General features: G+C 37.0%; 1 protein-coding gene across 1 annotated transcript; it reads left to right on the top strand.

Annotated features, from left to right (window-relative positions):
* Positions 1–1399: 1399 nt before the first annotated feature.
* Positions 1400–25020, top strand: LOC110164863 (DENN domain-containing protein 2A-like). The gene is made up of 20 exons (XM_020930000.2): positions 1400–1506; positions 2731–2787; positions 4671–5615; positions 7648–7739; positions 7899–7987; positions 9387–9602; positions 10005–10098; positions 10986–11033; positions 11108–11310; positions 12215–12324; positions 12754–12823; positions 13843–13920; positions 14698–14838; positions 15346–15494; positions 19304–19481; positions 20644–20685; positions 21067–21175; positions 21599–21868; positions 22993–23079; positions 24082–25020. Exons 2-20 carry the CDS (start codon positions 2756–2758, stop codon positions 24111–24113), a joined length of 2985 nt encoding a protein of 994 aa, XP_020785659.1. The 5' UTR covers positions 1400–1506; positions 2731–2755; the 3' UTR covers positions 24114–25020.
* Positions 25021–25226: the final 206 nt, after the last annotated feature.

The following is a 25226-nucleotide window of genomic DNA, read 5'->3' as shown; positions in this document are numbered from 1 at the left end:
CAAAGAATATCTGGCAACTGATTAAGGCTACAGCAGCACACGGTAGGTCGTTTCTATTAAGTGAAAAGTTAAGGTAAATCCCATTGAAGTCATGGCTGCAGGTACTTTATTTCAGAAAACTACACAGAACTTGGATTCACTGGTAAGTCGCTCGTAAACTATTCATCCATACAACATTTGTTAGTGGTAGCTTATAACTAGAGTGACCAGACGTCCCTATTTACCCAGAACAGCCCCAGGTTTGAGCCCTGTGTCCCCTGTCCCAGCATATTCATCCAAAACCACAGATTTGTCCCAGTTGTCCCTATTTTTGATCAATGTGATCCCTGCCAACAGTAAAGAGAGACATAAATTGTAATTTGTTTAGGTAAAATACAGAAAAGCTGCTTAAAAATCACCAAAACACAAAGAAAATGTGACTATGCTGCTATCATGGGCAGAACAATTTTCCTTAATTATGCACTAATTTCACAATTTTATTACCAACCAACCCAAACCAGGGATGTCCCAGTTTTTTATTTTGAAAATCTGAGCACCCTACCTGTATCAAATAGGTAAAAAAAAAGAAGAATGAATTAATTAATCAATAAGCAACTAGTTTAATGTCAGGAAATGCAGTTAGGTGTTTGCAGATAAACAATTCTACATTAAAGGTCCTATATCATGTAAAATTGACTCTTGGGAGCTTTAAGACATATTATGCTACCTCATCAAAAACATACCTGGAGTTGTGTTTTGTTTCATTCACACATGTTTGAGTAATCCAGCATTATTAGTCTGTCTACATCTCCAGAGCTCAAAATGCTCTGTGCCACCTTGTGATGTCATGAAGCGGTTGTTTTCAAATTAACATTTCCTTTTACCTCAGTAGAGATTGGCAATTTCAGGTCTGAAATCATCCAAATTATTCTAGTGAAGGTGTGTGGAGTTTAAAAACACGGGGACAGTGCTTCCTGTATTATCACGTGACATCACAAGTTGGAACAGAGAGAGAAGAACTCAGCCTAAATATGCAGGGTTTGTGTGAATGAAACAATAAATCAGAAAATAGCGTAATATGGGCCCTTTAAGCCAAGTACCAAATCAAATGCATTCAAATCCATGCCAAAACAGTGAGTGATTTTATTATATTTCTACATTTTCCAGAAGCAATTAAACACTTTTGTAGAGATGGTGTGAGATGCACAGCTGCACTTTGTAAACAGCTGCTGATCTTGTGGAAAAAGTGTAAAATTAGACAGGAAATAATCTGATGACCTTTGACTCTCAATTTCATTCATTATTTGTCCAGAAGAGAGAGAGAGACACACACACACACACACACACGGAGAGAGAGACACAGAGAGAACCAGAGGAAATGAGCGACCGAGGGACACAGATGCATTTTGGGATGGAGTTTGAAGTGTGCAGTTGACAAGGGGAAGAAAAGTTTTGGTCTGTCTTCTAATTAGATCATTCTTCGTGATGGAAACTGGATTAACAAAAGCCATGGGAACAAGCAATAAGGTAAGACAGTATATCAGCAGTGTTAAACTTATTACTGTGTTCCAAAAGATAAGGCTAAAATATTCAGATACCGCAAGACTGAAGAACACTCTTTCTTTAGAAACAGAATGTGAGTTTCCACATTAAATCGTAGTACTTTCTTTCATATTACCATGTGGTCTTATATCTGTGTACTCCGTCAGTGGTCCAGGTAGTTTCCAGAGTGGTCCATGGGCGTATACTTACTCCGATACAGCTCAAAATCATTCTAAAGCTATTCAGAAAAGATTTGTTTCTGTTCTGTGAATGTGACTTTTGCATTATCAGTACTTGTTCAAATTAGTATCTAGTTTTTGTGTCGATTAGTGTTTGATTTTTGATACTTCTGACACCCCTAAAACCATCCCCCAGTTGATTATTGCGATCTGAAAATGTAGTTGGCACAATTTAATTCAAATTTGACTGGTCCTAAAATAAAATATGCGGCATGTATGTTAGGTATTTGAAAAATTGTAAATAGAAAACACACACAAATGTTTGATCGAGAAAGAAAAGACTTTTTGTGGCATCTTAAAAGTCACATTTGTAGATATCTAATGACACTCGCCTACAATATATATAGTCGTTTCCGTGTAGATAAAGTTTGAATAGCTTAATAATAACCAGACTTACATACTTCAGAGGACAATGACCCCAAATCAGGGCTCCAGATACGACCTATCCATATGGGAAATGAACTGATGATGGGACATTCTCACAGTCACAGCTCTTTTCAACTGTGCTCAGATAGACATTTTTAACATAACTGTAATATATAAGCTATTATTTTATTTATAGTTTAATCTGGCCGATGTACATTATGTACATCGTAAATGTACCATAAGTATCTTAAATTGTTATTTTTTGACCAATTTGTTCAAATCTATATAATGTTTCTGGTGGGTCTGACACCTGCTCATTTGTATGGAAGAAAGAGATTATTTTCCCACAAATACTCCACTGAATTAACTCTTACAGTGAGGGGGTAGCCTCTCCACAGATCTTACCTGTGACTTAATCTTGTGGTACTGTCTCTATGAAACTATCTAATGTCATACTGAATATGGAATAACACTGTTAGGAAAAATAGGGAAAAAAATAGCATCTCCATGGAGGCAAGCAGGTGGCGGACTTATATAATGCACCTTTAAATGTTTTATTGTTATTATTTATTTTAAACAGCACGCACATTTTGTTCTCTTATAGAAAAACAATCGTGACAAATGGACAAATGGACAAAGCTCAAAAAGGATCTGTCAGCAGGTGAGTTTGATTATATCTGGCACTAAAATAACCCTGAGAAAAGCATTTAATGTTACATTTTTTCCCCAGTACATATTTAATAAAAAGGTCAAAGGTTGGAGATACAGTTTCCTCTGCTGTATTTATTTACTGCAACAAAACAGTTGAAATGGGCAGTGGGCCAGGCCTGTGTTTACAGTGTTATGTGAAGATGATGCTCTGTCAGAGGCCTGTCACTGACTCCAGGACATTTTCCCAAAGACCTCAGATACACTGAAATACACAGAAATACACTAAAATACACAGGAAATACACTCAAATACACTCAAATACTGTTAGCAAGGTCCCTCTACACAGCGTTTATCGTGACCATTAAAACACAGTTCACAGTATATTCTCTTTTTGTGTGATCACCGCATTCACGTGATCGAAAATTCTCACACTCTATTGGGCATCAAGAATACAAATCATAAGGCTCTATATACCTTATACAAATAATAACAAAACAACTCAACAAATACACTCACGTACACCCAGTGACGACAATGAGAATATGTGTGAATATATCAATTAATCATTGCATTTATATTTATATTTATATAGCGCTTTTCAAGATACCCAAAGTGCTTTACAATTCATTATTCATTCATTGTCCAGTGATGAGTAACATGTAAGTTCACCTGGTCCAATCTACACTACAGAAGTTTTATTATTTCACCAAGTCAACTTTCATTCTGTATTATGGGACATTTGTGAAAAATCCCTCAGTCGTCCGGGTAGAATCCACGGCAAAGGAGAAATTCAATTTGTCAACTGGACAAAGTTTATTTAGTCAAATACATTTCACAGCTCATCCAAGCTGCTTCTTCAGTTGTGGTCAGATGCTGGTGGACACTTCCTTATATCTGTCTGCAGGGAGGAACTAATTACAATGAAACTACTCTGAAACTAACACCCATACTTGTTTACAGTTAGTTAGTTAGGCCTATTGAAATGCAAGTGTGTGGGATCATATTATCATAATGATTCAGGGCTATAATGGAGCTTTCACGCCTCTGGACCTGACCTGTTTACAGCTATTGTTTTCTTGTTTGTTTTGATTTAGGTTTGAGGATGGAGTTGTAAATAGGAGACAGATGATATCTGAGTCCCCCTGCGAAACTTATTCGACCAAATAAACTTTGTCCAGTTAACAAATTGAATTTCTCCTTTGTTATTATGGGACATTGTTTATTAAAGGTCCTATATTATGTAAAATTAACTCTTGTAATGTTGTTACCTCACCAAACCAGACCTGGAGTTGTGTTTTACCTCATTCACACATGTCTGAGTAAATCTTTATTATTAGTCTGTCCACATTTCCAAAGCTCCACTTTGCGAAGTCATGAAGCGGTAGTTTTCAAGTTAACAGCTACCTTTAGTTTAGTAGAGACTGGAAATGTTCAGGCTGAAATTATCCAAATTATTCCAGTGAAGGTGTTTAAACCCTAACCCAAACCCTGGTGTTTAAAAGCACAGTGGAGCACTTCCTCACAAGGTGGAGTGTTTTCTGTTTGAGAGAAGAACTCAGCCTAAATATGCAGCTTTTGTGTGTTATACATGTGTGAATGAAACAAAACACAACTCCAGGTCTGTTTGTGATAAGGATACAACATTACATTATAACATAAATCAGAAAATAGCCTAATATGGGCCATTTTTATATTACAGATTTGGTTTTAAACAATACTGACATTCAATATCACATCACATTTTACTTTTGTACTATAGTAGTAGTAGTTTTGTACTTAGCTTTATTTATTGAAAATGCAAAAACAAGATAAATTTTTATATGTCTTACATGAAATCAGTGTCTTGCCTTATCATTTTCTCAATAATATTATCTTTTTTTTTCTTTCTTTCAGGTCAAAGCAGGTGTTCACAAGTGAGACTGATTCCATTGTCCTTTCTTCCAAATCAGCACTGAAGTCTTTTTTACCCACAAACCAGCAGGGACACATGCTCAATATGTCTTACCGAAGAACTACTTTCGATACGCAGGGAAAAGAAAATGGAATCATGACAGGAAGTAAGCTCCCAAGATCCAACGCCGTCAACATTAAGGACAAAATATCACTTTGGGAAGGGAAGGAGTCAACCAGCTCAAATTCTAGTGTAACAAGGAGTTACACTACAACAAGTTCATTAACCAAAAATGGTAATGTGGAAACAGCTCACAGCTCGAATACTCATTTGAATGGAAAAGACACAGAAAATGTAGGAACAGATATAAAACCTGTGTCACCTAAGGATTCAAAAACAGAAGACAAAACAAAATCTACTGGAAAAAATGTAAATACTAAAATTGAAAATCAAAAGAATGGATTAACAGACAGTCATGGTGAGAAGGAAAATGTTCAAGTTGAGAATTTAAGATCAGATTCTCCTGTTATGGTTGAGAAATTACAAAGTGAAAGTCTTAAACGAAGTAAGGAGCCTGTAAGCCAAGAACGCAAAGCAGTTTTTAGTCTTTTTAAGAAGCTAGAAGCAATGGAGGATCGCCAGAACAAACCTACAACTGAACTTGGGAACTATTTCAGCGCTCAAACGAAAAGAAAACAGGACGAGTTGAAGAAAAAGGACTTTACTGGACAAAAGACTAATACAATACAATCTGAAGAGGGTGTTTATAACGCTCCAGGATCTCCCCCTATTAACCCAGTGCCCAAACCCAGGCGAACCTTCCAGCACCCGCCCCACAGCGGGACTCTCCCCAGAGGACTCAGACACCTGCCGCCCTTGCCATCCCAGAATTTACCTGTCTCCTCGAAACCACCGACAGGGGTATATCGGACCAGGGCAAATGGAAGGTAAGACAGGTTTTGAAATGATGTGTTTTCTGTATTATATGTAGTTCATAAAGTGTTAAAGGCTCCATATTATGCTATTTTCTAATCTGTGTTATAACGTTGTTTCCTCATCACAAACATACCTGGAGTTTTGTTTTGTTTCATTCACACATGTTAAATACAAAAATCCTGAACATTTAGGCTGTGTTCTTCTCTCAGATAGAAAACACTCTCTATAATTGGGCTTAACCAGGAATAAACCAGAACTAAAAGAACACTAAAGCAGGTCTATACTAGATCTAAACCAGAACAAAACCAGGACTAAACCAGATTCAAACCAGATCTAAACCAGGGCTACCTCAGGACTCTGGGCCAGTACTAAACATGGACAACAGCAAGTCTAAAGCGAGACCAAACTATTATACTGGGGCTACAACAGACCAAAACCAGGACTGAATCAAAACCAAAACCGCTAATTGTACCAGTAAATCAGGATTAACTTACTTTTTAATTCAAACCCATTTTAATAAAGGCTTTTTAAGCTTTGTTCTTTTGCAGTCACACACGCAACTGAAAGGGCCCATAGTGCTCTATTTTCTGATCTATGTCATAATGTTGTTTCCTCATCACAAACAGACTTGGGGTTGTGTTTTGTTTTATTCACACATGTTTGACACACAAACCCTGCTTACTTAGGCTGAGTTCTTCTCTCAAACAGAAAACACTTTGTTCCACCTTGTGTCATGTGGTAATACAGGAAGTACTCCACTGTGTTTTTAAATTCAATACACCTTCACTAGAATCATTTGGGTATTTTCTGCCCTGAAATTGCCATTCTCTAGTTAAAAGGTAAGTGATAACTTGAAAACAAACCCTCCATGACATCACAAGGTGGAACAGGGCATTCTGAGTTTTGGACATGCTCAGAATAGCGTATTTTTTGGACTATTAGATGCACTTAAAATCCTTTATTTTTCTCAAAAATCGACAGTGCGCTTTATAATCTGGAGTGCCTTATGTATTAATTCTGCTTGTGCTTACTGACCTCGAACCAATGTTATGTGGTCCACGGTGCTCAAAAATCTGTCAAAATGATTTAGTACGACTTTGGTAAGCTACGAAGCTGCACCACTTGATGGATTGTCTGAGCATTACGGCTACCTTAGTCTGGAGTTTCGTGGAGTAAGCGAGTCGTGTCCTTTAGCGCATCAGCGCACAAGGAGTGAGCTGTTTTTTCAGCGCTTATAGTTTATGCAAATTAGCCATGTGATTTTAAGTTCAGTTTCTGTAAATCTTAAACAAATGTGCGCAAAGCTGCATTAAACACATTATTACTCAATCTATATTTGAGTCCTCCTCATAGGAAAAAAAAAAAAAAAAAAATTATCCACCCACATTTATATTCATAATACAAATTCACCAAGACAGGGACGCAATGCCGGGCGAATTATACCACAATCTGCCAGTGGATCATGGATGACTGGGCTAAGGGATCAGTCTCAAGTGTCATCCGTTTGTTTCGCTTAATGCGCCTCATGATCCGGGGTGCCTTATAGTCCGAAAAACATGGTAATAAATGGTTACTCAAAATCTGTGAATGAAGCAAGACATGTTTTTGATGTTGTAACAGCATTATAACGTGACTTAAAGCTCACAGAGTCAATTTTGTGTAGCATTGAACCTTTAAATAGAAAGACATGTGCGCTCAAATAAATACATTTTAGCCCACAAATTGTGCAAAAAAACTCTCTTCAGCTTTTAGAGAAAATAACATCTCTATCGCTATATCATCCAAGTTTCACATTCTTATCAAGCATTTATTTCATTTTAGGTGTTATAGCCGGCAACCTGTTTGTCTCCATCAAGATTGATACCAGTAAAATCTTTATGTAGACAAGCAAATGCCCCACCCTCTATTCAAAAAGTTACACCTCTTCAGATGCAATAAAAATCGAGCTTTATTTCAAGTTTGCTTCACCTGTGTCAAATTTCAGGCCTTCTTTGTAAACTGTAACATTCTGTGCTCATAAATAGTTGTGTGTGGCCCGTACAGGAAGTCATTTGAACTGGAGGACACTCTGGGATCTACGAAGTCTCCGTTCTGTCGGTCATTGTCTCAGGAGCACCACTATGAAGATATATTAGGTCAGTACACTATAGTGCATTCTTGTTTTTTCTATAAATGTAACTGTGGTTTGCATTCTCTTTAACAGCAAATAGCCTACTAACTGAAACATTTTAGTGAATTAATTGTATCATAAGTGTGGTTTATTAAAGGTAACAACTATGTTTCTCTTTCTACAGACAAAGAAAACCCATATGAGGACATAGAGCTGGAGAGTTCATGCTCCCAACAGTCACTGCCTTCTTCTCCTGGATCGGACAATCACAAGGTCAAGTGTTATTAACATAACAGACATACCACACTCTGGAATATGGTTAAATTGGTTAAAGGTGCATTGAGCAAATTTTCTGGGACTTTTCACCTGCTTGTCTTCATGGAGATGTTATTACTTAGTCTAGAAGCTTCCACGGTAGAGATTAAACCAATTAAACCTCAAGGGAGACAACTATAGACAACATTACAGGTCAGATCTGTGGCGAGGCAACCCTGTTCACGGAGAGGATTATAGAATTTTGAGCAATAGAAAAACTCGTCATGTGCTTGTCAAGTGCTAGATAGATGTATTTAATGTCGTACCATGGAACATTCCAGGTAAAGCAATAATGGAGACAAGCAGATGATGGACACTCCTCCACAAAAGTTGCGCAATACACCTTTAAATGAAAAATCTATGTTGGATTATGCAGGTAGGATTCATTACAAAGGAGAAAGTCAAATCTGTCGCATCTAATCCAAACTGCTTCTTCAGTTCTGAAGAGAAAGATGAGAGAAGAAAGATGAGAGAGAAGAGAGATGGGAGCTGAGAGAAGAGAAAGAAGAGATATGAGACAGAAGAGAGATGGGGCAAGAGAGAGAGAGAGATGAGAGAAGAGAAGAGAGATGAGAGAAGAGAGAGAGAGAGAAGAGAGAGAGAGAGAGAAGAGAGAGAAGCGAGATAAGAGAAGAAAGATGAGAGAAAAGAGAGATGAGTGAAGAGAGATGAGAGAGAAGAGAGATGAGAGAAGAGAGATGAGAGAGAGATGAGTGAAAAGAGAGAGAGATGAAGAGAGAAAGAGAGATGAGAAAGAGAGATGAGAGAGAAGAGAGAGAGATGAGATGAAGAGAGATGAGAAGAGAGTGCAGAGAGATGAGAGAAGAGAGATAAGCAAAGAGAGAAGAGAGAGAGAGAGATGAGAGAAAAGAGAGATGAGAAACGAGAGATGAGAGAAGAGAGAAATGAGAGGATAGAGAAGAACAGAAGAGAGATGAGAAACGAGAGATGAGAAAAGAGAGAGATAAGAGAGAAGAGAGATGAGAGAAAAGAGAGATGAGAAACGAGAGATGAGAGACAAGAGAGATGAGAAAAGAGAGAGAAGAGAGATGAGCTGCGAAACGTATTTGATCAAAACCTTTTTTCCATCTGACAGAATTGAATTTCTCTTTTGCAACTTATCTATCTTGTATTCATTCAATTACAAACATGCATTCTTATACTGTGAGCGGGACCGCCTCTCCACAGCACTGACCTGTATCTGGGCCCACATAGACACAATTAATGCCATACTGAGGAACATCCTGACAAAGCAATGTGGCTCCCTCCATCAGAAAAGTTACATTTTGCACCTTGAATTTCATTTTTGCATCCAGTGAGCGTAACAGAACTAATAAATGTCTGATTTTTCCTTTAGGTGTTGAGACCTGGTTTCTTCAGACAGAACTCTGGCCGTAGTTTTAAGTTACTCGATTTACGTAAAGCTCAACAGTCTGTGAGCAGCAGCAGCAGCACCAGCACCAGAGTGTCCTCCCCTCCTCACCTCAGCCCCCCCTCCACCCCCAGGACCCCCGACAGAAACTCATGGTCCAGCAGTGAAGCCTCCAGTCGTACCTGCCAGAGGATACCCACAGTGAGTGACAAACGGGCCTCAGTCTGTAGTTACTGTCAATTTACAAAAAATTTGATTGATTAATTTTGGAAGAGCTTAATATTTATTGTGTGTGACCTTTTCTTGGACTATTGGGGGCCTTTTTTATACTTTATGTAGTACCTTAAGCAGTAGAGATTTTAATAATTAATCTATCACTCATTATAGGTACTTATTAACTACTCTCTTTGTGCCTTATCTTTATCTATTGTCACTTATGTTTTATTATATGCCGTTCAATTCATTTGGAAAAGTGTTTACTGGGATTATTCTTCTTTAGGGTTACAGTATCAGAGACAAAAATGAGGTCTTCAGTATTTTCTTTAATTGTGAAGTCAAAATGTGTGTTTGTCTGCTGTAAACATGTTCATGTATTATTGTCAGGTTGTGCTGAGGATCAACAGTATCTTTGAGGCTCGGATTGGGAAAAAGCACTTAAGAAGGATTTACCATTACGCTGAGAGCAGCTCGGGCAGAGGTAGGCTCCACTCCAGTGTTGTTGTATTATTGGTATTGAAATTAATTCATTTTGATAACATCCAAATATATAGAGGCGGTTTTGAGTTTGATTGTCATTGAAATTGAAGTAACATGGAGAATAATTGACCATTTATCAGGTCTAAGACAAGTTTCATTTATTTTGGTTCTATAAAAAATTTATTATATTAGTACTCAACTAACCTACTTTTTCACTTAGTACACAGACAAACAACTACAATTAAACAACTAAAGTAATGTCCTTTGTTTAAGTATTTTCCCTTGTGGATCAATAAAGTTTGTCTAAGTCCAAGTCTATTCCAAGATATTTGTGTTCATGATTAGGTCAGACTGAAAACCCCTTAAGAGAGAATTTTACAACAAAATTGTATTTTTCTTCAAAATTAAAAAACATGTACATTTTTGTAAAACTTTGGGGAGCAGGAGTGCAACTTGGATATACAGAAATTGCAGAATTGTCCTTTCGGTGCTCTTCAGTGTAGGGACCAATCTCAAATACAAAGTTGAAAAAACCGAGGCACTCAAAAAGTGCAAAATAATTAAAAGGCTTTAATACCACATGGCAGATAAAGTTAAAATCACGCCAACACGATTCAGCCCTTCAACCTTCATCAGGGCCAAACTGACATGTACAAAACTTGTACATCTTTGTTTTAGAGTCAGTTCAAAGTTTATAATGTTCATTTTAATTGTCCAGGTACATTAATAATGCCATCTGAAGATAGTAATTAAAATAAAAAATAAAAAACTGAAATCTACTTTAAATAAGATCAACAGTTACTGAAATAGCTGACAATAATTCTGTAAAGTCTTGGTTAATTTAATAGTTATGGAGGCCCTGATGTTTGTTAATATGTGTTTTTGCAGTTACAGATGACAGTACCTCAGAGAGTGAATTTGAAGAAAGAGGCAAAGGTATAAAGCTTAATCTGACTGTTCAAAAGTACATTTAAAGTCCATAATTTAACTGCAGTGTTTTTATCTTCCAGCTCAACGTCAGCGTCTTGTGTCGGCAAAGTCCATCCTGAGCCGTCCAAACCAGACCCGGTCCAGACTCAGTCCCGGCCTCAGGAGCGGCCCAGCAGGACAAAACCAGAGGAGACTGTTTGAATGTTTCGTGGTGGTTTCTCTGCAAAAGTCTAAGTCCAGTGGTCTGTATCAGCCTGAGGTCACACAGCAGTTTCCCCCAAAGGTTTGTGAGGAATTTAAAATGCATATGACAGATTAAAGTACTGTTTTCAATAAAATATAATAACATTATTATCCTGATAAAAAGGCTGCTTAGTATTTTGTTATTTGTTTATAATTTTACTTCCTGGTTGGACAGCAAAAATGTTTTATTTATTTTATTTATTTACATAGTCTAACATCATCAGACTTGAGTCACTATTTTTAGGACTTGAGACTTGACTGATAAAATGGACTAAGACTTGGGACTCAAATTGGACTTGAAGGTCAGTGACTTGGGACTTGACTTGGACTTGAGGCCCATGACTGAAGAAGACTTGAGAAGCACTTTTAAATCTGAATTCTTTCTATTCTGACCGTAATGATTCACACTAAGATCTTGTGAAAACATTTAAAAAGGAAATTTACATTTCTACAACTCTTATATACTTTATAAATACTCATATATAAATATATACTCAGATTTTTTAAAGTACAATTTAGTTTAAAATTCATATAAATTGCAAAAGCCTAAGCTATATTTGGTATTTTTGGTTTAAAGACTTGAAATGGCTTGAAGCTCAAAGCAGTCCACTTGGACTTGACTTGGACTTATGGGCCAGTAACTCGAGACTCGACTTGGACTTGCCTGTATTTGACTTGGGACTTGACTCGGACTTAAGTTCAAAGACTTGAGACTTACTTGAGACTTGCGAAACAACAACTTGGTCCCACCTTTGCAATCAACCAGAATGTTAACGAGGGCCAAAACTTGTTTACATTTCACAATAGTTAAGATTAGATTACTATAAATAAATATCTACGTCTTTATTTTGTTGACTCGTTATAAATAAATTGCACCTGCATTTTGGTTTGACTTTTTCATGGCATAGAGGTGTGTGTATAAATTTTAATGTCTTGTGTTGCAGCTGGAGCAAAGTTTCAAACTCATAAAAGAGACAGAGAACCAGCTTCGGAGCATCCCTCTCTTCTGTTTCCCTGACGCCAAAGACTGGGAGCCCGTGGACCATTACCCAAGGTGTATTGAGTTTGATATTAGCTAAAAATATCTCAAAATATCACTAAATCACATTTTAAGAATACATACATACATTCAGCAGATAGATGAAGTTTTTAAACCCCATACATCTTCACTAGAATCATTTGGATGATTTCTACACTGGAATTGCCTATTACTACTAAACTATATGTGAAAGGTAGCTGTTAACTTAACTTAACTACCACTTCATGACATCATAAGGTGGAACAGAGCATTTGAGCTTTGGAGATCTAAAGACGTATAATAAAAGATTACTCAAATATGTGTGAATGAAACAAAACACAACTCCAGGTCTGTTTTTGTTGAGATAACAATTTTGCATAGTGTAGGACCTTTAATTACTATAACAACAGTCACTCTATAAGGTATTGTTATTGTTGTTAATTTTCCATGTTTTTTCTCGGTCAGCGAAATGTTCTCCTTTGTTTTGACTGGAATTGACGGGAGCAGGAGGTTCGGATACTGCCGCAGATTACTGGTAAATACAATGTAATAATAATAATACAAAAATACTAACAGCATAACTCCACAGCCTCTGAACAGGAAGTGACTGAAAACCATGACGACGGCTGTGTAAACAATCGTGCCAAAACAGTCTGAGGCCTGTGGGAAAACCGTGCATCTTAAACTAGAGGAAGTGTGTGTGTCTGGGAAACTATGTCTGATCCATGTGTGTGTGTGCAGATGCCAGGAACCACTGTTTTTTTTACTATATAAGATAAACTTGAGGATCCGAATGTTTATGAACTGAAGAAGGGCATTAACCTCAAGATGGTGGTTCAATCCTAGCTCTGACCAGTTCCGCTATTGTGTTCTTGGGCAAGACACTTCACCCCTTGCCTATATATAGTTTGAATGTGGTGTGAGAGTGAATTATTGCTGCTAGTCTTGGCAGTCTTGCTTATGTCAATCTAACCTAGGGCAGTTACACAACTATCTTACTACCACCAAGTATGACAAACTAATGTATAATTTGCCTTCATATATCAATCAACCAATCAAACTTTATTTATAGAGCGCTTTTCATACAAAAATGCAACACAAAGCGCTTTACAGTGATTAAAAACAAACCCACATTTCATTCCCCCCTCCCACAAAGTAAAGATAAACAGTTTGGTCTTGAGATTACTATCTGTGACATAATTATCTTTTTTTTTTTTTGCTGCTAGTAACTATCTGGAATCTGACATAGCCGTCTTTTTTTTTTTTACAACTAACTATCTGGAATCTGGAAACTTATACAAACTGTCTGGAATCTGGGACACTAACTATCTGGAACCAGTACAGACATAATCGACAAGACGAGCAACCGGGAGGAGAGGGAAGTGGAGTCGACCCCAAAATATAGACAGGCAGCCTCTAGATCCTGCAGCCAGGGGGCGCTGGATACAACAGACCCACCCGCCAATATAAAATAAAAATAAATTGTTGATAAATAATGTGCTGGTTAAATTTTGTACAGTTTTAATCAGACTTTTTTTTCCTCTGTTTTTGTAGCCCACTGGAAAAGGCAAACGTCTTCCAGAGGTCTACTGTATTATTAGTCATCTGGGCTGCTTTAACCTCTTTTCAAAGGTAAAGATTTTATCATATCTTCTGTATATTTATTAAAATAACTCTTCTTGATTTGAATAGCACAAAACGGCTCTAAAAATTAAATCATACTGAAACTAAACCCAACAGTCTCCTATTTAGATTATGATATAGACTAAAAAGTGTTTTAATGTGCACTACCAGTGAAACGTTTGGACACACATATAGAATTAGGGTAACACTTTAGATTAGGAACCACATATTAATAGCTAGTTAATAGTAAAATGCATAATAAGTGCTTAATTACATCTTTGTTAGTATTTATAAAGTACTTTCAATGCATTTTTGTCTAAGGCCATATGTTGCAAGTGCTAACCATGAGCTATTTTCTTCCCTTTAAAGAAGTGGAGATCACAATAGATGTTTTTGTGCTTGAAATGCATTGAAATCTTAATAAGCATTGATAAGTGTTTGATTAATACCAACTAATAGCTAAGTAACAGCTAATTAACACACCAATTACCACATAGATAACTATTAATATCTGGTCCCTAACTTAAAGTGTTAATGGAATTATGTAGCAAAGAAAAAGTTTTATAAAATATGTCGAAACATGTTTAGTATGGTTATTTAACTTTTTTCTTAGCTACATAATTTCATGTATCTCTTTTCATGTGTTTGATGTTTTCCGTATGTGTCAAAAATGTAGAAAGTAGTAGAAATAACAAACAAAAAGCAATGAATGAGAGGGTGTGTCCAAATGTTTGACTGGCAGTGTGTATCTGTTTAACTGTCTGTGATCTCTGTGTGTGTGTTTAGGTGCTGGACGAGGTGGAGAGGAGGAGGGCCCTGTCTCCGGCTCTGGTGCAGCCCTTTATGAGAGCCATCATGGAGGCCCAGTTTCCTGCTCCAGGGAAAACCATCACCATCAGGACCTTCCTCCCGGGCTCCGGTACAGAGGTACTCTATTTATATACATTCATTCTGTTTTTTAATCATGTTTTTAACCTATGTCAGGTTGTCTGTGTGCACTTTTAGCTTTGTCGGGAGCTCTATTTGCCAGAGATTGCAGACAGGCCAGAGCTTTGTTTGGTAAAACCTCAAATAATCAAGTGCAAAATGGGTACAGCTGTAAAACACACTCAAATAGCTGTTAATTCGAATGAAATAAATGCGTGTTGGGCCCAGGTTTCCAAGTTTCAAGTAATAAATAATGCACTTTACATTAATAAACCATACTAATTATAAGTAATTAGGCCACAGGAAAAAGAAACAACAACATCTGTGCACAAACATACCCCTGTAGTCTTTATTTATTTTGCAATCATCTGAAAAAGTACACATTTCTTCAGATGAAACCTGCACCTGGTCTATACTTGTAATTAAGACACTGATGTGAAATATACAGGTGGTGTTTATTGAATGATTTCTGCTTCATAGATCATCCGTCCCATGTGTTGTTTGTAGGTGATGGAGCTGTGCCGTCCCTCTGACTCTCGTCTGGAGCACGTGGACTTCGAGTGTCTGTTTTCGTCTCTGAGTCTGAGGCAGCTCCTTGGGGTCTTCAGCTCTTTACTGTTGGAGAGACGGGTCATCTTCACCGCAGACAAGCTCAGGTTCACTGCGATAAGTCTGGTTTAACTTTAGGTTGAGTTCATGTGACATTTTAAACTGTGAGTTCTTAGTTTAACTCTGAAAATTCACTACAGTAGTCTGGTTTAACAAAATTGTGACATCTGAATTTTCTAAAATGCCTTTAAATTCACTGAGGGAGAGTCAGAATTCTACAGCAAAATTTTCTGTCAAAATGCAGAAGTGCAAGTAATTTGTCTTTGTTTATGGTTCATATTTTTAATGTATAATATATTTAATGTAAGACAAGGCAGGATTATTTAAACATGCATGAATCAATCAAAATAAAACTAATACAGTAGGTAACACAAAGATAGATAGATAGATAGATAGATAGAGAGAGAGAGAGAGAGAGAGAGAGAGAGAGAGAGAGAGAGAGAGAGAGAGAGAGAGAGAAAGAAATAGATATATTTAGATAGATAGAGAAAGGGGCAGAGAGGGAAAAAGACAGATAGCTAGAGAGAGAGTGAGAGAGAGAAAAGAAAGAGAAACAGACATTTAGATAGATATTTAGATAGATAAAGATAGAGAGAGGGAGAGGGAGAGAGAGAGAGAAAGAAAGATATATATAGATATTTAGATAGACAGAGAAAGGGGCAGAGGGAAAAAGATAGATGATAGCTAGAGAGAGAGAAATAAATGAATAGATAGATAGATAGATAGATAGATAAGAGGCAGAGGGAAAAAGACAGATAGATAGACAGATAGCAGATAGAGAGAGGGAGCGAGAGAGAGGTGAGAAAGAAAGATAAATAGATATTTAGAGAGATAGAGAAAGAGGCAGAGGGAAAAGATATAGATAGATAGAGAGAGAGAGAGAGAGAGAGAGAGAGAGAGGGAGAGAGGGAGAAAGAAAGAGATAGATAGGGGGATAGAGAACTAGAGAGGTAGAGAGAGAGAGAGCAAGAGAAAGAAAAGAAAGAGACAGACAGATATTTAGATAGATAGAGAAAGGGGCAGAGAGGAAAAAGACAGATAGATAGCTAAAGAGAGAGTGAGAGAGAAAGAAAGAAAAAGATAAATAGATATTTAGAGAGACAGAAAGAGACAGAGGGAAAAAGATAGACAGATAGCTAGAGAGAGAGAGAGAGAGAGAAAGAAAGAGATAGATAGGGAAATAGAGAAAGAGGCAGAGAGGGAAAAAGACTGATAAATAGCTAGAGAGAGTGAGAGAGACAGAGAAAGAGATAGATAGATAGATATTTAGATAGATAGAGAAAGAAGCAGAGGGAAAACTACAGATAAATAGACAAATAGGAAGAGAGAGAGAGAGAGAAAAAGAGATAGATAAGGAGATAGAGAACTAAAGAGATTCAGAGACAGACAGACAGACAGAAAGATAGATAGATAGATAGATAGATGGAAAAAGGGGAAATTCAGGTGTCCATGTACCACATTTGTATGTTTCATCACACAATAAGACAATTAAAAGATGGACAATACATAAAGATACACAACGTCTGCAAAGTGTGTGTGCATAATGATAAACGCACACTGTTATGACATGGCTAAAATCTCACACAAGTTGTTTTTACATAATACCCTCTACCCTTTAATCCACATATTCTCCACTTCCTCATAATAAATCAAATGAACCACAGTAGCTTCAGTGTTTTTCCGTGAGCGTGCCCAGAGCAGTATTTTTAGCAGTATTTTTAGTGCGGCCCGCTGACCCCTCGTCCCCTGCTCAGTTTGTTTGTGGTGCTCTGGGAGTCAGAGGCAGAGGCTGTAGTAGAGACTGGAATGTGCAATGACGTTAACGATAAATAGTTCAACATGGAGCGCTCCTTTGCTCTGTGGGAAATTATTTTAAGGGAATATTGGGTGTGATTGAGTGTAATGAGAGAAACAGCGCCCTCTTCCGTTTCAAATGTGTGTTGATCTACGTCTGGAAATAGATCGCAGAGAGAGCATTACTTTAACTGTAAAATAAGACATCCTTTAAAATTCTGATGAACATTTTTGGTGATCTTGCTATTTTAAAGGGACAGCCCAGAATTTTGGACATAGGGCCTCATTTCCTAGTGAGCCAGAGTGTTGGAGACGTGTGAAGACACTTTTTAAATATTCCATCCAGTCCTTGTATTTCCAGAGGTCGCTGGTGCTAGGCTAGTGCATGTCAATGGGCATAGTTTTTCTGCCACTAAAACCAGTCTTACTCACTCCACAAAACACCCGAAGCAAATCAAATATTACACCAGACTGTGGATGTAAATGTCTGTGTTGATAGGATAATGTTTGAAATAAAACTAACTTTGCATCGCATGAATTGTCGCATGTTGAGGGACTGTTTTCTCAGCAGCAGCGGAATTTTACTTTGACGGTGAAATTGGTTGTAGGTGATATCAGTCCGCCGCTGCCAAGCTTTCTATCAGGGAGTACAACTCAATGCTGCTGCTCAGACCAAGCCCCCGGGGTCTAAAAATGGCCGCCCATTCAAGTCAATGGGCCGAGCTCAATGGTGCATGACTCCAGATTAGTCTTTATACCCAGAGAGGTATCTGGGCCAATTGAACAAGCTCAGTAAGTCTCCTTCCTCCTGCGGGCACACGCAAATGCACGTGAGAGCACGCATGGAGTGCGGTCTCGTGTATCACATGATCGCGGAGCTGGAGTTAATGATTATAAAGCGTTTTTTAAGACAACTAAAGGATTTTGAGCTGAGAAAAAGTTTATGATATAAAAATAGGTAAAAATCACCACAAAATCCAACATTTTTGAAAGTTCTAGGTGCCCTGTCAGCCAAACACGAGCAGTTTGTGATTACATTGCACTCTATAAGAAAAATCCTGTCTCAGCCAGAGGGATTTTTTCACTGAAGTACCAGTGAGTGACCACTACGTCAACTGGAGGCAGCTACAAGCAGCAATACCCTGTCCAGTTATTTTAATAGATCCATGGCTCAGACATAAATCCTTCAAATGCAAGGTTGGTTTTACTTCTAAAATTATTCTGTCAACACAGACATTTACATTGACAGTCTGGAGTAATAATAGATTTGCTTCGGGTGTTTTGTGGAGTGGGTAAGACTGTTTTTAGTAGCAGACTAACTCTGACCATTGACATGCACTAGCCTAGCACCAGTGACCTCTGCAAACACAAGGACAGGATGGAATATTTAAAAAAGTGTCTCCACACGTCTCCAACGCTCTGGCTCACTAGGAAATGAGGCCCTATGTCCAAAATTCTGGGCTGTCCCTTTAACTATCCTCAACCAATACACATTATTATTATTTTTTTATGAATGGCTGCTTTTACAATAAACAGTGTTTAACAAAACCTTTTCATTCTCACAATTTGAGTATTAATCTGCACAATGTAACTTTTCTGGTGAGGAAAAGTGCCTGCTACCTACTTGTGCACATGGGGAAATTATTGCTTTGCCTGGAATTGCATTTATGCCGTTACAGATGTTTTATTACTGCTTGTATCCTTACTGTGAGTGGGATCACTTCTCCACAGGTATGACCTTTAGCTTGGCCTGGCAGCATCATCTGCTTGTCTCCATGTTAATATATATATATGCTTAATGACATACTGTGGAAAAATCCAAGCAAAGCATTAACATCTCCATGAAGAAGCTACATACTCATCTAGATATTCATTAGCTTGCGGTGTAAGAGTCTTTAATTTGTTAGTATTTATGAGTTTTCACCTTTGTGTGCTTGTGTTTATGTCACCTTTAAACACATTGTATTTGTATTTCTTAGCCTTAGATTTAGACAGACTTATTTGGACACAGTAGCTCACACGCTGTATATCATAATAACATTTCTTTCTCTTCTTTCCTCAGCTCTCTCTCTCAGTGTTGTCATGCAGTTTTGGCTCTGCTGTATCCGTTTGTTTGGCAGCACACGTACATACCAGTGCTCCCCTCTGACATGTTGGACATCGTGTGCACTCCTACGCCCTTCTTTGTGGGTCTACTGTCTAGCTCCCTGCCCCACCTCACTGATCTGCCCCTAGAGGAGGTCAGCAGTAAGACATCACACTTCATTCAAACATATTTTTATGGACTATTCATAAAGTCAGGGTTAGTGAAACTTAAAAACATTATAGAATTACAGACACTATCAGTTATGTTTAAAGCAAAATACTTTCCCAGAAGACATACAAAAATGATCTGTGTTTACATCAGAGGATAAAAATCACTTCACAGATCACACTTAAACAAATGTGTGTTTCTGTTAAAGGGTAAAGCTAAAGTCTGAATAATCATTTAAAAGGATGCCAATCTATTTTAAAGTTCAAAAGAATGTATGAAACAAAATATTTTAAACAATACCAATTTGTATGCCATTCGTTTATTCGTTTGTCAAAATAAAACCAAAAATATGAAAATGAAAAAACTATTATTTTCTTCATTATTTGTCTCCAAAACCAAAATGAAAAAACAGATAACAATTTGTTTTTTCACTTTTTGATTTTGTGTTTAAATGAATAATGGAAAAAACTGATAATAGTTTTACGGTTTATTAATGGTTTTATAATGTTTCTCGTTTCTGTGATTTAAACTGCAATGCCGGACTGAACCAGGACTAAAACAGGTCTGAGTGTCGAGCCCGCGTACACTGTAGACAGACCGGCACCAGACCGGGACCAGACTGGGACCAGACCGGGACTAGAATGGGACTGAGACCACAACTGAGATGGGTTTAGTCCTGTTTTAGTCCTGGTTCAGTCCTGGGTCAGTCTGGCATCACAATTTAGTTCACGGAAACGGGAAACGGCCGTTAACCATTTTTCCATTATTTATTTAAACATAAAATTGAAAACTGAAAAAAAGAATCTTTATCTGTTTTTTATTTTGGTTTTGGAGACAAATAATGAAGAAAATAATAGTTTTTTCGTTGTCTTGTTTTTGATTATATTTAATTTTGAAAAACTAATGAACGAATTATACATGGATTAATACCAACTGGAAAGTCTGGATGATTGATAAATGTAAAATATATAGCAGTATATTAAGAATTAAGGTTCACACAGGTGAGAGTACAGGATAATGGCAATCAAATAATTTCTTCTATTATATACACCAACTTTATGTATTGTTATTCATTGCATTTTCATGAGAGGAACAAATAAAATGAAACACTGGCATGTCCTACTTTACAATATCTTGTTTTTGTGCAGGTGTTACTGGTTGATCTTGGAAGCAAGCGGTTTCTTCGACAGGTATGTGATAGGATGGAATTAGGAAAAATAGGTAGAATTTGCATTTTTTGTGATAACTTTGTAATGATGTCAGAAAAAACTGGCAATGTTTTTTTACTACACAAAACAAAAACAAAACAATGACATTATTCAGACACATAGGAACAGTTATTAGTTGCATGAACTTTAAAGAAAACACAAGATTAATATGATCAATTTATAGACCTAATCCCAGTTAAAACCTCTGTTAAAAAAATTGCAAATATGAGGATTTTCTATTTTGAAAACCGTGAAGCACACATACAGTTATATTAGCTCCTGCCCTCCATCTGAAACTACAAAGACTACCAAGACCAGCATCTTGCACAATGTTATAACGTATTATTTACTTGTTGCTTTTAGTTGGACGATGAGGACTCCATTCTCCCATGCAAACTTCAGTCAGCTTTAGAAAATGTGCTGGAAAGAAGAAGAGAACTGGCCAGTGAGAGAGGGGGACAGATATCAAATGGTACTGTTTAGTCTTCTTCACACTTTTTTGCATAATCTATTGACATAAACATGTAAAAGTATTTTATACTGATCAAAACGAACCGTAAAGCGACACTATGCACTGTATCTGTCTATTTGGTGTCCATGTCCATGTGTTTTTTTTTTCGTCAGCAGTAGTTTGCTCTTTCAAAATATAAGATTTCATGTGGAAACAGCAAAATGATCCAAATTGCAACCAGAGATGCTGTAGATGTTAAAATGGACTTCTCTCACAAGTCAATTTGGCGTAATATAGGAACTTTAAAGTAGCACGTATATATACACTAAACTTTCCAGTCTTGTATTATATTTTACTTATAGCAACATCTAATCTACTTTACTCTGATGCAAGCAAATTCATGTTTTAATAATAAACATTTACATTGTTTTTTTTTCTCTTTAGACACCGACCATCTGAGCACAGTTGTATCTGAGGCCTTTGTGCGTTTCTTTGTGGAGCTGGTGGGACATTACCCGCTCTTCGTCACAGGAGAGAGGGAGGACGGTTACTCCTCCTCTTCCTCCTCCCCCGGCTCCTGCAGCTTCCAGAGGGACCCCTTCAGAAAAGCCATCCCCTCCAAGAGCATCCGACGCTTCCTGGAGGTCTTCATGGAGACGCAGATGTTTGGTCTGTTTGTCCAGGAGAGGGAGCTCCACACACAGGCCCTCAGAGGTACAGGGACAGAGGGAGAGGCAGAGCAATGCAGGAATAGAATAATTGTTGCTTTGAAAATATGCAAAATTTGAAAATTGGGCATATTCTTTATAATAAAAGAAGAAATTGAAAAAAATAACTAATGTTGTAAAGGATATTAAGTGTTTTTATGCACTTTTTGGAGTAATTTTACACTTTGTCTGATATTTAAATCTCCATTTTAGCTCATCATGTGTGTTGATGTCATATTGTCTGAATATTGTTAGCAGAATACTTGAAAAAGATAAAGAGATATTATATATTCTATTAACTATGTTTATTTTATTTATTCTATTCCCAAAGTCTGCTGTGCTATGGCCCCTCTATTGATGCAATGACCACACAAAGCCTCTAAAAGAATTTGTAATGTTTTCTCCTTAAATGTACATGTTAAAACAATACATCTTTTGAGCTATTAAGATAAAGAAATACATACACACACACATATATATATATATATATACATATATAAATATCTTATGTAAAGTTGACTGAAAACTCAAGACAACCTTTGGGGGTCCCTTTGAGAGGCTAATCCCCACTTTGGGAACCACTGATATATAATACAATCCATCTTTATTTGTATAGCACGTTTTATAAATAAGACCAAAAAGTGCTTTACATATCATTGTAAATTATTTAACTTAAAAATATTGAAATTAAAATGTAATTATTTAAATAATTAAATAAATAAAAATAAATAAATAAAAAAAATCAGCAGAATTATGTTCCAACCATGAAGAAACTAATAGAATCAATAAATAAAATAATAATAATAAAATCAATGAACAAAAAAATGATTAAATCAATACATAAAAGCAGTACCAAAAAAAAAAAAAAAAAATAGAATGGATAAAAATAAAATAAAATAAAATCAATAAATCAAATAAATGAAAATGAAAATGAAAATGAAAATGAAGACACAGGGGACCACACAACTCACACGGTGTTTAAAACTAGAGAATAAAAGTGGGTCTTAAGACTAGACTTAAAACTCTCCACTGTGGAGGCTCTATGTATATAAAATACTCCTGTCAATATCTCCTACCCTTCTACACTTTCTACCATGGTGATTTAGTGAATTTTCATTTGTTTTTTGACAGGTCTGTTTGAAGTCAGAGTACATGAGTATTTATTGTCCATCCAGGATAACGACCAGAGACGAGTCAACAGGTTTCTCAAAGGACTAGGTAAGAACTAAGTGACATTAATAACATTACGCCATTGTGCATGATGATCTTTAATGAGCTTTTAACTATGTATTATTATAATGGTTTGCCTTGTTTGTAGACTTAAAGGTGCACTGTGTAACTTTTCGGTAGTGGATGTGTCATTTCTCTGCCTGGAATGTTCCACAGTATGACATTAAACAGATGTACCTTACGTTTATTAAATTACAAGTGGTTTCATAACTCAAACATAATTACAAAAACAGACATTCTGACTGTGAGCGGCGGCGCCTCTCCTCAGATCTGACCTGTAACTCTGTTTGATTTGGTCTCCATGAAGATAGAAAGGTTTAATGCCATACTGTGAAACATTCCACACAAGGCAGTAACATCTCGATGAAGAAAAGCATTTGACAAACCCTCCACCCAAAAAGTTATACAATACACTAGGGGTGTAGCGATATCCAAATCTCTCGGTACAATATTTTCATGATATACTTCTCACTGTACAATATTTATTGCAATATTTTGTGGAGGTTAAATTGTTAATGTGCGACTTTTACCTCTTAAAATGCCTTGACAAGACTTAATCCAAAGAACTAAAACTTAAAAGTGCTTAGAACTGTTATTTCTTCTTGTAATCTACACTAAAATGGAGCAAAAGATCATGGTCTATGTAGTTCCCTCTGTCTTTTTTTAGTTATTACAGCACCATAACTCTTAATTTAAGCAAAGACACTTGTAATTAAATATATTCTGATTTTCCACAATATTATTGTGAGAACTTTGACAATATTTTAGTTATTCTTACATCCCTACAGTGCACCTTTAAGACTATTATTATTGTTCCTAGTTGTCCAGAGAAAGTAAGATACAAGAGACGGAAAAAAAGCACCACATGAGACTAAACAGAGATTTAATTGTTTTAATTTAAACACTAATACACTTTACCGAGGCTGTGTTCATTTAGGTTTTTGGAAATCTTTTTAAAAATCAATTCTGTTTTGTTTTTTGTCTTTTTAGGAAACAAAATGAAGTTTCTATCCAAGAAGTAATCTCCTCTGAAGTGTCACGTTACCACTGTCTTGAAAACCTTCACTTTTTGGACTCATTGAGGAGACTGCACACACTGAACATAAACACTTCTTAACATTTCCAGTAGAGGGCAGTAGTTCATCTCCTGAAAGTGAACTGCATTTTCCCGCTTCTTTTCGGTGACGTCGCAAGAGGTTTCACAAGTGAGCAAATATAGCCTGCCCCTCTTTACATTGTGGCTTGTTCTTTTTGGCGATGCATTTTAATAAAAGCCTACGTTGCTTTAAATTGTTTAGTTAAGATGACAGTTTAGTAAACACACCCTCCCCCTCTGCCCACAGATTTATAATTATAAGATTTCACTGTAATGCCCTTTCATGTTACACAATGAGGTTTTGTTACAGAGCCCACAAAGCTGAAACACTCTGTTGACTCAGGGATTGTGCCCTGGTTTTACCTAAACTTTACCGAGGCTGTGTTCATATCAGGTTCACACTTGCACACTTTTTGCACACTGTACACAAAACCTGGACTAAACTTGGACTAAAGCAAGACTCAACCAGGGCCAAAACAGGACTAAATCTGGAAAATTTTGACTCAAACAGGACTAAAGCAAAACGAAAACAGGACCAGAGCAAAACTAAACTAAGGCCTAAACTTGGACCAAAGCAGGACTAAATCAGAACCTAAACTTGGACTAAGCCAGAAACAAGGCAGGACTCAAGCAGGACCTAAACAGGGACTAAACAAGGACCTAAACTTGGACTAAGCCAGAAACAAGGCAGGACTCAAGCAGGACCTAAACAGGGACTAAACAAGGACCTAAACTTGGACTAAACCAGAATCAAGGCAGGACTCAGCCAGGACCTAAATTGGGACTAGACCAGGACCTAATCCTGAACTAAACCAGGATTAGAGCATGACCAAACCGGGACCAAAATTTTGACTAAACCAGGACCTAAACTTGGACTAAACCAGAACCTAAACCAGAACCCAAACTTGGACTAAACCAGGGCCTGAACTTGAACTAAACCAGGACCTAATTTTTGAATAAACCAGAACTTAAACTTGGACTAAACCAGGACCTAAACTTGACCTAAACCAGGACCTAAGATTGGGCTAAGCCAAGACCT

Source organism: Boleophthalmus pectinirostris, unplaced genomic scaffold (genome assembly GCF_026225935.1).
Source record: "Boleophthalmus pectinirostris isolate CB_2022bp ecotype Guang Dong unplaced genomic scaffold, ASM2622593v1 HiC_scaffold_18, whole genome shotgun sequence".
NCBI lineage: Eukaryota > Metazoa > Chordata > Actinopteri > Gobiiformes > Gobiidae > Boleophthalmus > Boleophthalmus pectinirostris.
This window is presented reverse-complemented; position numbering and strand designations above follow the sequence as displayed.